Genomic DNA, 14,879 nt, shown 5'->3' on the forward strand with positions numbered 1-14,879 from the left:
TAGTTTCCGTAACCTTAACCCAAAATACCACCAATTCTATATTTTTGATGATGTATTAGGGATTTAAAACATGTTCCCTCATAAAGTTGCTGGTTTAGGGTTTGATGAAATGTCATATATACCCACAACAAAGCATGGACCGGCTGCAGTCTTCAGACATTCTTCCAGTAGTTTCATCCGTAGTCTCTGCAGCTCCGGACTATCCCACTCCTCTGGATCAATGCCCCAGTACAGGTCCACCACCTGGGAAACACACATACACAGATATTTAAAACATCAAGATTTAGCCACTGAAACATTACAAACTTTTACCTAAACATTACACACACAATTTCCAGTTGCAACTTGCAAGATATAAATAATTTTCATTAAATTCATTCTAAAATGACTTCCTTTATTGAACTCAAAAAGAAAAGTTTAGCAAAATGTTCTGGCTACTCTTTTTCTTTTCAATGAAAAAAAAAAAGGGCATAGGATTTAGAGAGAGAACACTTTCGTAGACCTACTGTATATCAACACTCTTAACTAATGCCTAATTCTTTTTTATTACCAAGTAAGAAAGATCTGGGGAGTAATGGATGCCTGGGAGAGTATGAATTTCCACACTCTTTCAGCACACATTAGCACGTTAAAAGGAACCACAGGGAGAGGAATGAGGGAAGAGATAGAGAGAGACAGAGAGAATGAAAGAAAGGAAGAGGGGAACGAAACAAGAAGAGCAATGCTGAGAATGTGTTCCTACAGTCAGCTAAAAGCTACACTCATGCTGAGACACATTTCCCTGCTTACTGCTCACAATTAAGAGCCACTAATAACTCTGTGTTTGTCTTTGAAGAACCTCACACAAAGCCATTCAAAAGGGTTATCCTTTATACTGATTATTATGAAGAACAATATGCTGAGCTGCCATATCATTTTCATTCAATTAGTTGAACTCATTTCTCCACATACACCGATGAGCCAAAACATTATGACTACCTGCCTAATATGCTGTTGCTGCCAAAACAACGCCGACCCGATGAGGCATGGACTCTACAAGAAGACGTTCTGTGGTATATGGCACCAAGACATTAGCAGCAGATCCTACAAGTCCTGTAGGTTGCAAGGTGGAACTTGTTGGTCCAGCACATCCCACAGATGCTCAATTGGATTGAGATCTGGAAAATTTGGAGGCCAGGACAACACCTTTAACTCTTGGCACTCAGTGTGGCAGGGTGCATTATCCAGCTGAAATATGCCACTTCTGCCAGGGAACACCATTGTCATGAAGAGGTGTAACTGCAACCCACAAGCCTTTCCATTTCAGAGATACTCTGACCCAGTTGCCTTGCCATTACAATTTGGCCCTTGTCAAAGTCACTCAGATCTTTATTCCTGCCAATTTCTCCTGAATCTAACATGTTGATTACTAGAACTGATTGTTTGCTTACCATCTAATTTACCCAGACCTCAAAATGTGGCCTTGTTAGGAGAAGATCAATGATATTCACTTCACCTGTGACTGCTCATAATGTAATCAGTGTATACTGTACCCACCCACCCTACAAACCAGGATAGAAAGACATCTTAAAGGGGATTTCACATCTAGCTCATTATTCATGTTTTTGGCAAGCAGGGCAAGGTTGAGAGCTGTGAGAACACAGCGAGGCCGGAGAAACGAGCGCTGCACAGCACACTGGTCTCGAGTTCCACGGAGGAGCTACGGAAGGACTTAAGAAAGAGTGACAAAAGTGGAAGGGAGAGAGAGGGAACCACAGACGTGTGGAATTTATTTGGTTGTTTCTTTTATGTTAATGTGCAAGTCATTTTGTTTTGTTTTGAATTTTATTAAGTGATTAAAAAATTATGACAGATAATATCCAGACAGAATTTTCTTTAACATATTTATGGTACATTTATGGTACACCGCTCAAAAATTTTTATCAAGTAAGATATTTTAGTGAAAGAAGGATGTAGCACAACTGTTTTCATCATTGTTAAGAACAAGAAATGTTTCTGAGCACCAAACAGCATATTAGAAAGATTTCTGAATCATGTGACACTGAAGGCTGCTGAAAATTCAGCTTTGCCATCACAGGAATAAATTACACATTAAAAAAAATAAAATAAATAAATTACATTTTAAATGCAAATTACAAATAAATGCTGCCTTGGTGAGCATAAGATTAAAAAAAATCAGTAGTTTATTTTTTGTATTTGTACTGTAAAAGTGGTTGTTATTTATAGGCCAATTTCATAGAAACCAAATGTTTGTATGATTCATTATATCTGGGAGCATGACTGAGATTAATTTGCAGTGGTGTTTGGGCAGAGAAGTACGGAGCCCCGCACATGACATGTGGGGAAAACAATATATTGTGGCCACGAATTAGGAATTCATTCCCACAAATTAAGAACTTGTTAGTAAACCGTGGCCACGAACTAAGAAATAGTGACTTAATTCGTTCCTTCATTTTGATTTAACTAAAACAAGTGAACAAATTATTACGTGACCATGATTTAGTAAAACGAGGGAACAAAGTAGTAAAATGTGCTGACGTATCAGTAAATCGTGGGAATTAATTGTTAATCCGTGGCCACAATATAAATGCCCCCCTCCCTCCCTCATGTCATGTGCGGGGCTCCGTAAAAAAAGAAATTGAAACATTTAAGAATTTCTGGCCTTGACTTTTCATATATTCAGCTGTTTTTGCCCAAGTGTACATGCAGAAGCACAAATTAGCTGCTTAAAACACACAAACACAGATACTTTACACATACACACACTTTTACATCCACACACCAAAAAAGTTGTACCTGAACTGATGGCAAAATAATAGAGGAACAAGAAATTGAGATAGAAAAATGGCTCCTGTCTTTGTGTGTTTATGTGGTACTGGACTTAATGAAGAGAGACAGGACATTTCCTCAGCACCAGTATGACAGGACACAGGAATATCCCTGGACACATTTGTCAGAATCAATGTCACTGGCGCAGATAATTCAAATGGCAAACACGCTTCAGGGGGAATCTCTCCCTGCTGCACGCATGCGAACGCTTCTCGCTGAAGGACTCGGTAATCAAGTATGTGTTTCTGTGTGTGCTGATCACGTCTGTTCAATGTGTGAGTATGAGTGTGATTTGTTTAATTCGATGTTGATTTAATGTGTCTATGCTGGTTACGTATTTATCTTTCTCTTTCTCACAATCTAAAGCAAGTCAATAAAATTCTGGTGTCATTCACATAGCTCTTTAGGACCCCAAACACATTTCTTTTGCTTGGCTGGCAAAAGAGCCAAGCCACTGTGAGCCCTGCCTTCCTTCCAGACTTCATTTAACGAATTCAATCATGGCTTCCATCCAAGAGCACATAAAGCACAAGAGACTCCCTCCCTACATAATGTGAACTCTACACTCAAGCTCTATATGCTAATCAAACTTCTAAGAAGAGAGAAATACTTCATATGAAAAATGTCTTGCTTCTGTAAGTATACATTATAATGTCAAAGGGAAAATCCATGGCAATTTTTCCCACTCAATCCATTCAATCCATCCAAATTTTCCCTCACTGTCATGAAAAATGATAACACTTTACAATAAAGTTTTTTTTTGTTAACATTATTAGTTCATGACCTAAATGATTAACTAATGGAAATTTTGTTTTTTCAGCATTTACTACAGTAAAGAAAAAAAAAATTGATTTGCAAAAATGTAGATTCAAATTTGTAAGTTACCGTATTTAAATGACTGACTTTATTAACTCCTAAGTAACACTACTTTGTTTTGTCAATTTTAATTTGTTTATTCACTAAATGTAAAATGCCTGGTTGACCAATAAATTTGTGAAGGCAACTACAGATTTCTTATTTTTAAACTAGTAACAAACTGATGCATAATATATACTATAGTTTCATAGGACATTTCACATGTGAAGTAAGCTAGACATCTTTGTTTCTGAATGAGCAAGTAGGCTATATCAGACAGTAACTGTATCCTACAACAGTAAACACATAATTTATTCATGCTTCAGTGCATGCTGGGAACTCACAACCCCTTAAAATTTCAGCTATATTTGCTCAATATAAAATTATTTGTTCAGACAACTGTTTCACTATTTGGGACAACATTTGGGAGAATTCTGTTGGTCTAACATCTGTTTTTATGTACAGTATTTGTTTCACATTACACGAGGAATTCACATTTCTTAGTATTTGTGAATCAAAAGGTCCCATAAACTAGAAAATATGTAGCTTCTTTTTTTTACAGTGTGTAACTCAGTGTTAATTACATGTTAATTTATAGATAATTTAATAAATATGCTAGTGTTTATTGTTAATGCCTCTTGTTCATTCATAATAATTAATAATAATGTTGTCACGGATGGAACAGGAGTCAGACAGGTGGTAAGTGAAATGTAGCTTTATTAACAGAAACACGGAACTAGATGGAGATATGGTGAGTATGCAAGCAGATGATAATCAGACAGGAACTTAACTGAAGAATAATCAGAGTCTCTGTTTCAGATGGCGGCTGAAGATCTACTAGACGGAAGTCTGTAGACGGAAGGCTTCAGACGCGTCATGCTGAAGGTGTTCCCCAGTGTTCCCTTCTCAGGGAACGAGGGTTACAGTCGTAACCCGAAACGATTTCTTTAAGTGAACAGCATCATACTTATAGTTTACTATTTATATATTATTTTTGCACTTAAAATATACTACTAAGTTTTTATTTAGGTATTACTTTTTTATACTTGAAATATAACTTCAACTGTATAACTCTTTTCATTTTAAAAACATTTCATTCTAGCTTCCTGCATTCTTTTTTATCAACACTGGAATGTAGGTACGTTTCTTTAAAAAAGCAACATTTTAAACAAACGCTGAGAAATTTTTTTGCATTCTTGTCAAATACTATGTCTGGATCGGATTCAGTACAATGATAAAAAAAAATAGAGGGAGTAGTTGCATCCATCAACAGGATAGCAACATAGCTTCACAGTCTTTTCCTCTTCATGGGTTCAATATTTCATTCGCTAACGTTAGGCAGTTTTGAACTTACATGCTGTTTAATGTTTGATGATCGTGTTATTTTACATTTGTGTAAGCAATCTTCTATAACTTGTTTCTGCTTCTTCTTCATCTGTGTTTTGATCCAGAGATTCTGATATGCAAAATAGCGCCCCCTACCATATAACAGTGAAAACATGGATAGCCGGAAAATTCAGTCAATGTCGGGGAAAGAGTAAAGCTGATTTGAAGTTAATTCCTATGTACATTACCAGTGGACTCGCCAACACAAAAATCCAGATACCGTATTTTCCGGACTATAAGTCGCTCCGGAGTATAAGTCGCATCAGTCAAAAAATGCGTCATGAAGAGGAAAAAAACATATATAAGTCGCACTGGACTATAAGTCGCATTTATTTAGAAATTTATTTCACAAAATCCAAGACCAAGAACAGACATTTAATCTGGAAAGGCAAGTTATTCAACTACACAGTAGCACACAGAACAACAGGCTGAGTAGGTGTCCGGTGTGTTAACACAACACACTGACAGTTATTCAGCTACACAATAGCATAAAGAACATATACCTGGGAGGCCGAATAGGCTAAATTAACATAAGCCAGTGAGTCCAGCAAGCAAGTTACCAGTAAACAAGTTCACCAAGCACCCGCGATCTCATTCCACATCACTGAATCCATTGAATTTTCTTCATCCTTGGTGTCGCTTCTGAACAACTCCGCCATAGAGCGCCCTCTCGTGGCTGTAGACGGTAATGTTTTCATCTCAGTCTGAATTAATTTTGATATATAAGTCGCACCTGACCATAAGTCGCAGGACCAGCCAAACTATGAAAAAAAGTGCGACTTATAGTCCGGAAAATACGGTACTCAGAATTAGGAACATATCTGCTTTCTTTATAAATCAATATTTTCAAACGATGCAAGTTTATAAGACAGTATGTAAAACTATGTGAAAAAAAGTATTTAATAGGCTACTCAATCAAAAGATTAAACACTTCTACAAGCCAAGTATACTTAGAATACTTAATTATACTTTTATGTATATCAAGATTGAGTACAAGTATATTCCAAATATACTTAAACTTTTAAAGTTAAGTATACTTAAGTGCAATTTTAAGTATATTTCTGAGAAATACATAAAAAGTAGACTGAAAATATCCCTACGTATTTTTAGTTTTAAAGAAGTAAACTAATAGCTAACTTTTTCATAAAGGAACTTATAGGCTTCAAGTGACATGTTCAGGTTTGATCATGCTTTGTAATTGGCAGATCACAGTAAAGACTAGCCAGAAGTTTTCTACTTTGCTGGATTGTGTTTTGGCTGCTGGCTGTGGAGTAAGTGGTGGGAGAACAGAGTGAGTGCAATCAGTCATGCTTTCACACACACACACAAACAAACACGCACGCACACACACACGCACGCATGCACGCGCGCTGACACTCGTGCACAAACACTTAGCATACACACATTGAGCTTGATGGATCTTAACTATTAACTAACCAAGCAATTAGAGTGTGACAGCACAGCCCCCGAGAAAGACTGATAACAAGGTATATAGAAGGTTTAGAAGCCCAAACATCTGGACATGACAACACAGACGACAAACACATCCTGCTCAGGTCTCACTGAATGACTGAAAGAGGGACACAGGGAGATAATTAGCTTGCATCTGATGCTTTTCAAAAAAACAAACCTGAGAAAATTAATCAAGGAGCTGACAGACACTAAAAAAGCTGTGATGTTCAGCAAAACAATGATATTTTTGGGACCTAAAGCATAAGTTTTGTAATGAGTGGATGAGTTAGCAAAATCCACCATAGCGTATTAGCGTATTCCCTGTATGCTAACATGAGAAATATTTTATGAACACAGCGTCACTGATTCTTTAAATTACGACAGCTGTCATCCACTTTAATGATGCCCATATATGTAAATGACAACCTAATCATATTGTTATGAACTATGAAAACAGCTCAATTTTAACTGGTATCATGAGCAAAGAACTAATTCAGATACTGACTTCTTGCTTCTTGTTTTATTGCTTTCCTTAATGCATTAAAGCCCACATCTAAACCACATAGGGCTACACAATCATGTTTTTTTAATGAAAACACATGCATAATGAGTATCATTAAACACAGTATATTACAACCCGGCGTGGCGTAAAAGAGACTGAAAAGCTGTCATTTTCCACTAATAGTGCATCCATAGAAATGATGATGAGGTTTACTCAGCTACTGAGGGCTCTGGCCATAAAATTTCATAACATGAGGCAAATATGACTGTATTTACATAATTGCACAGCTCAAACTGAGGATTTGCAAACATAATGCTCCATAAATCCCAAATGGCTGGTGATAAAGGGTAAAAGAGTATCAATGTCAATGCTGCAAAAGTTCTACATTTAAATTCGAAACTTGCCCTGGTAAGACATTTGAAGCGACATCAAACTAGGTAACCATAAACTAGTCTCTCAAACCGAACCATAGGAAAATTCACAGACAAAACAACTCAAGCACTGTTGTTGACAGGTTTTAATATTTTCAGGCTTCACTGCATCTCTAATCTGTCTTCAAAGAACCACGTCTCACACTTCTTCTTCTCTTTTCTCCTCGTTTTACACGATTATACAGAGAACTTTCTGATGATGCCTTGGAGATGGAACGAAAGGGAATGAAAGCATGCAGAAAACTATCAGAGAAAACAACCCACAGAACAGCCTTGAATTAAAGAACAGGCACGTCTTTGCATGTGACTGGAGAAATAAATGTAAAAAAATCTGCTGTTATGAACAATCTGGTTTAACTAAAACGGCTAGGCATCTGGTGACATGCTATCGATTACTTAATGGTGACATGAATTTACAGTTAAAAAAATGTAGGGGAAAACAATACTGTATATCAGGGCCATATTGGTTAGTTATTGTTTATTTATAGACAGCCGGTTTGGGGTCTGTAAGATTTTCTTTTTGTTGTTGAAAGAATTCTCTTATGTTCACCAAATCTGCTTTTATTTAAACAATAATACAGTAAAACATACTGTGAAATTTTATTAGAATAAAAAAATGGTTTTCTATTTTAATGTTTTGAAATGTAATTTATTTTTTATGTCTATTTATATGTATGTCTTTTTTTAACATAGTGTAACTTAGGAGTTAATTATTAAGTCAACCGTCCAGCTAAATCATTATTTTAGGCTTACCATAGTAGTAATATATAAGGGTAAGGTTCTGAACACAAATCTTTATGAAAAATGAAACAAAAACAAATCTCCAATAGTGTACTTTTAAGTTCCAGAATGTAATACATTGTAACACATTACTGATTAAATTAATCACCCTGAACATGGGGTATGATATACTTTGAGAGAGAGAAAAAAATTTGATATTTTTTTCATTTATTCTGAACTAGCACACTGACTCATATATAATTACACAGACTACAAACGGCTAAACTGTATCAGTAAGCAAAAACTGTAATCTGAGATTCGGTTTGGCATGGCTGCCTGCAGCGATCACAACTTCTGCAAAATAGAAAATGATCATCTGATTGGTAAACACCACAAGAGTCAAATAGTTTGATATCCCGAAGTTATGAGCAGATTTCATGATGAGATTCAAAACGACTGAGAGGAAGATACAAACATCTTTACAATGCAGTTGTCAGTTTCAGCCTGATGAAAAGGCCCACAGATTCTCCTGAGAAGAGTTATGATTTATCATCCTTCTGGCTTCTGTCTCTACATGAACGTATCACTTTAGGAGAAGACAAATGAGTCCACTGATGGCCCCCATTAAGGGCCAATTAAAAGAGAAATATGATACTCCAACGTGTATGGTGGTCGAACACTATATCTTACACTTAAAACGTTCAATTATTGAAAACAAGAAGATAAGAAGGAGCACAACCATCTATGAGAGCAAAAGTTGGAGGGAAACAGGCACGCCGGGAAATGAGAAGAGTAAGATAGAGAAAGGCAGAAAGCAAGGAATAAAAAGGCATGTCAGAAGTCCCCTGATTTAAGAGGCTGTTAGCTCCCCCACCCTGGAGAGAGAACCATGTTCCTCAACCCCTTGGAGCAGTCACCAATCTCCATGCCTTCATTTCATCTCACATACTACCCACAATGCACTGCCCTTGAGTGCCTCTGCAATTAGACTACTGCTATGGCAACCAGCTGCCTAGCCTGCTTGCCTTTTCAATTTAGATTGAGAGAGAGAGAGAGAGAGCGAGAGAGAGAGAGAGAGAGAGAGAGAGAGAGAGAGACAAATGTTAAAACCATAAAACCTTTACATCAATCATGTCTATGCCTGGAATTAAATGGCCAATTTTTTTTTTTTTTTCTTCTGCAAATGGCTAATCGATGCATTCCATCTGAAAATGTAGAAGCCCACCTCAATTCCATGCAAATCCATAGATCAACAAGCCAACAGCAAGACATAACCTCCAAACCCTGAGATGAATGAGCATTTGTATCTCGGTCCTTCTAGCTTTTCATCTCTCTCTCTCTGTCTCTTTCTGTTTACCCTTCGGTTATTTTCCATCCCTTTTTCTCACCTTCTCATCTGCTGAAGCACCAATGAGTGCTGACATATCCAATGTGCTCTCACCAGTATGGAGCACTTACACAACAGGGCATGAATTTCCAGGGTGACCAGAGGGGTTGGGGTTGGATTCAAAGCCTGCTGAGGAGTGCGAATGATCCACCAAATGATGGTTGCATAGGGCTTTGTTCCAGTCCACTTTTAGACACACACTTGCAAACTACCCTAAGCACTTCCCCTCGGGGGAATCCCAGCCACCATTTTGAAGTGCGTTCCACTTCGTGAAGTGGACGAGGGAAGTTTATATGGACAGACCCTCGCTCCCTCGATTTTGATACCACAATGCAACACGATTGTGACATCAACGCATATTGCGTTTAATTTACCCCACCAAAAACAACTCTATGATATCTTAATTATATATATATATATATTTTAATTAAACAACTCAAACACACCTATATACATATAGAATGCTGCATTAAACAATTTCGTAAGGTAAACATTTTTATAATAAATCAACCCCATAGTGGATTCTAAGTGATCAAGGGCTTAGCATGTTCCAATTCAGCCTATTGCAAAGGTTCCGCCAGTAGTGGGCAATCATGTCACGTAAGCAATCACATCCGAGTGAACGAGGCGGAGGGAAGTTAGCGAGTGAAGGGCATGACAATTTTGGACTGGAACTCTACCACCTTTATAACTTCAAGCAAGGCAATTAGCTCTGGCACAAACTGCTTGTATGCTTTTTTCCCCAGTACACTTTCCTGGGTTAACTCACGTATTCAGGATGTCATAAAGTCCAATAGTTCCACAGGAAAGTTCTAAAGGATATTCATTTGATCACAATAACATAACAAAAGATATAGGGAGAGAGAGAGAGAGAGAGAGAGAGAGAGAGAGAGAGGTGAGGAGAGAACAGACAAATGTTAAAACCATAAAACCTTTACATCAATCATGTCTATGCCTGGAATTAAATGGCTTTTTTTTTTTTTTTTCAAATGGCTATATTCATAAACTACGCTGCTGGTGTGTGGGGGCAGCCTTGGATGCTGTAGAAAATTGTGCAATCCGCTGCTTCTTAGGGGTTCATAAGTTTGTCCCAGTGCTGGCAGCGCTGGGTGATATGGGCTGGGTTCCTGGATCAGTCCAAAGGAAATGTGAAATGGTTAGACTGTGGAATCGACTTATTAATCTGCCTGAAAATATAGTAACAAAAAAAGTTTTTCTGTGGAGTAAGAACAAGTCCCCCTGGGCTGCAGAGCTCCAGACGTATTCTGTAATTATTTGCCCTGTAGCGTTAATAACATCAGATCCAATTTGATGTCAAATTTTAAACATAAATGGCTGATTGGGATTATGGCTAAGACAAAGCTAAGGACTTACTTACAAATTAAAGATGTATATGAAACAGAGTTGTATGTAAAGGCAAATTTGACAAGGAACCAACGATCTTTGGTGGCTCAGCTGCGAACTGGCATCCTTCCCCTGGCCTTAGAAACTGGTAGGTTCACTCAAACTCCTGAAGAGGACAGACTCTGTAGACTGTGTGAGTTAGGAGAGGTTGAAATTGAAACTCATTTTGTGTTATATTGCCCACGGTACGATGATTTTAGAAATGTATTATTTGGTGAATTGTTTGTTAAAAAGCCTGAAATGTTCTGGATTAGTGATGACGACAAGATGAAATGGTTGTTTAATTTTAATGTGTTTAAATTGGCTACTTTTGTTTGCAAAGCCTGGGTGAGGCGGCAGACTTGTTTATTCAAATAAGTTCATGTATGTTGTGCCTACTGTCTGACAACTGGTCTTTTGTTGGTGGTATTGGTGTCTTACAAGCCCATTAGGGCTGGGCATACAGTAGTATGCAAGACACAATAATAAAAACTATTCATTCATTCATTCATTCATTCATTCATATAGGAGAGAGTAGGACTAGTTGTCACAATCTCTATACATTCAAAGATTATTTATAATCTCTAACTATAAGGTTTGGCGTCAAAAGTCCAATTGTGCATTTTCTCCAGCAGTAGTTTTGTGTCTAGTTTGTGATTAAACGGAAATAGCGACAGATTTTTTTTTCATATTTTGGCATACATCCAGATGTAACGAATTATTGAAAAAATAAATAAATAAATATATATATATATAGGGCAGGGTCTTGGTTTTATTCATTGGTTGTTGATTGGATTTGGAGATATGGCTGTTGCACTTAAAAATAAATGCAAGCATGAAGTTGATTATGGAGGGGCAGGGTTCAAGGGTACTAAATGATTGAAGAATTCTTGCATACGTCATCAGAGAAGTCTGTCATTTCACTTGGAGATTATGAGTTATGACATTTTAATGAAAGCTACACTGTAACTTTTTTTTAAATGAACAAAATTTAAATAATGAGCAAGTACAACATAAAACCATCTCCCAAATAGTGTTTCCCTTTCAAATGGGAACTTGCACTGCGTCCCCGGCCTAGAGGACACTATGGGGAATGCCTTCGGAGTGACCGGTGTTTGAAGCGCGTATCCAAACACGACAATGACATTGGCCGGCGACAGCCTGTAATGTTATAGTGTTTCTAGAGGCTAGTACAATGGAAACCAGCACAAAATGCTTCAAGAAGTGTGTGCCCCCGCGTCAGAGGTATCAGACACCTGGGGACTTGTGCGTGAGGGAACCGGGTTACATACGTAACCTAAGACGATATTACAGATTTCATTATTAGGACAGTTTTTATGTTGTTAGTGACATTCATACTGAAGGCAATCTTCTGTAACCATGGGCACAGCGCTGCACTTCAAGCCATCAGATTAATTCGTACAGAATAGCGAAGCCAAAGCACAACTCACGTAATTACCAAAACAATGTTCCTCCTTAACGTTTAGTTTTATGCATCAACTGCTAGACGGTCAAACATTACATAGTAGCTTTAAACATTACGTGTCACGGAACTGAGGAATCAAAGACGGCAGGCAGAGATGAGGGATCCAAATGCAGGGAGATTTTAATGAAAATAAACAATCATAACATAATTCAGGAACAAAATCACTCTGAGGAAAAACAAAGAAAACACGGGGAACCACAGAAAACCTGCATGACATAAAACAACGACCGACAGAGAACCAGAGAATACAAGGGCTAATAAACAGAGGGGTAAACGAGCTTAACAAGGTAAAATAACACACCTGGAGCAGTCTAATGAATATGGAAAAACTACAACACTATAACCTGGCCACATGAAACAGGACACAGGAAAGAACACAGAAACGAGGCACAGAGAAACTTCAACATAAAAGTCATATAGAGCACAAGACACAGAAGCTGATCTGACATTACGAGGTCAAATAGTTTTTTTTTTTTTTTTTACATATACATGGTTCACAATAAGATCTATAACATGCAATTACAAAATGGACGGTAAAAAAAACTGTGTGCTTCTCATTGTTAATTTTGGCATCCTTTCCTTGCTTCCTTTCCTTGCGTTTTAGCTCCACCCCCTTAGGATGCGAGGAAAGAAAATGAGAACGGAGGAATCAAAGGAATTAGCAACGCTTGAGTGACCAAGAACATCCCAATATACAAATAAGCCTATTTGTATATTGGGATGTTCTTGGTCACTCAATCGTCACTAAACAGCGTCATCGGCTGTGCTCAGAGGATCTGCCCTTATGTTGTTGAAGTTTGATTATTTAAATTCATATATAATAATAATGAAGCAAGATGCCCTGTTGAAAAATGTGTGATATATGGTTTATTTAAACTGCAAAATTATTATTATTATTATAAAAATTATTGTGACATATGTGAAGGGGAGGAGAATTTATACGTGCGTCAGGCTTCTCTACAAGAAAGTCTTCCACATGGGATCCACCTGTGTATCCTCGCTCATAGCTTCTCTGGAAGTCTCCTCGCTCCTCGCCTCCTCACGTAGCAGTTAGAGAATTGGAAAGTCCTTCAAGATGGCTACCTTTGATCAGTTTCCGGGTCACAGACTGGAGGACGGAGGAGCGAGGAAACGAAGAAGCATCAATTTGAATATTGAGAAGCTCCTCTAGTCGGGGTTTATTTTGCAATAACAACCGACTGGATGTGCATTATCCTTTACATTTTATTTGTTAACCAAATTGTATTTTTTGGAACATTTTATATTTTTGTAGTTTCATAAATTGTGTTGTGTGTTGCAATTGTTTTACTTGTTTAGACTTTCCTGAAGAGACTATAATAGGCAGTTTAAAGGCACACTATGCAGTTTCCGTTTTTCTCAAACAGCGACCCCTAGAGTCGCGGTGGAGTACTTGTATTTAACGTTACTGTCGTAAATACAACTCACGCAGTGCCGTCTCTGCACTCTTCCCACCGCGCTTTCTTCGTTTTCTTCGTCGACTCTGCCATGATTCACGTCTGAAATGCGTGCTAGTGTCTTCCATAGAGGCTGCTTCACATGTTGTTGATGTATGTGACGTCGTGCCGTAAAGCAAGTCGTGATTCTCGCGAGATTTGTCGGGCGACACATGCTATCGGGATGATTCACCCTACTACGAGTTTGTTTACCATCTAAATGATTTTGAAGCTGTTATATTAAGGTACAAATCTTGCATAGTGTGCCTTTAATTGCAGGTTCCATACTACCTAATGTAGTGTTACACCATGCCCCACAACTTAAAGCATCAGTCTTGTGTTCAGCAAGATAAACCTAATTACCATTATCACTCTCAAAAACTGTACATACAAATGCTTTTCATATGCTTTTCAGCATCTTCTGCGAATCCAACTATTTATACATGTGTTTGTATGTATATCAGTTGGTTCAGTAGGCTACCTGACACATTTAGACTTGACTCCAACCCTGTAATCAAACCTCGCCGTCGCCATGGCAGCCAGACAGTATTACCAGCAATGTGCAAGTGCCTACAGCTCTTTTGCGCTCTCATTGGATTATTGAGCCCATCATTAAGAAGTGTTGTTAGAATGAAAACAGGACTTTGTGTGTGTGTGTGTGTGTGTGTGCGTGTGTGTGTGTGTGAGATGTGTGAAGACTGGGCCTGTGTTGATGTGATCAAGTTGACTGGAAGCTAATCAGGAGTTAGTGAACAGATTACACAGTTGTTCAAATGGTCAGTTGAGGTTTGAGTAAGACAGTGAGAACCTCAGTGGCCAGCGAGATGGTCATATGGGGGAAAGAGATCTTATATTTTTGATCTCTTTAAGCTTTGTTGTGTTTGCAGGAAAATAAACAATTAAAGATTTAAAATTGTTTGGGTTCCATTATTACTTTAGAGGTTGACTGATATACCGTTTTTGTGTCAAATTAGTTTACTATTTGGATAAACCC

At 37.8% G+C, this 14,879-nt stretch overlaps 1 protein-coding gene across 2 annotated transcripts in view; it reads right to left on the reverse strand.

The window, feature by feature from the left end:
- nwd2 (NACHT and WD repeat domain containing 2) overlaps positions 1 to 14,879 on the reverse strand; it is a 72,093-nt gene that overhangs the window by 36,547 nt on the left and 20,667 nt on the right. For both annotated transcript variants that reach the window (XM_084108325.1, XM_084108324.1), the window contains exon 4: positions 127 to 243. In XM_084108325.1, coding sequence (XP_083964451.1) covers positions 127 to 243 — 117 coding nt within the window. The remainder of the gene's footprint in view (positions 1 to 126; positions 244 to 14,879) is intronic.

This window comes from Abramis brama (genome assembly GCF_963993115.1).
Source record: "Abramis brama genome assembly, chromosome: 3".
NCBI classification, from domain to species: Eukaryota; Metazoa; Chordata; class Actinopteri; order Cypriniformes; family Leuciscidae; genus Abramis; species Abramis brama.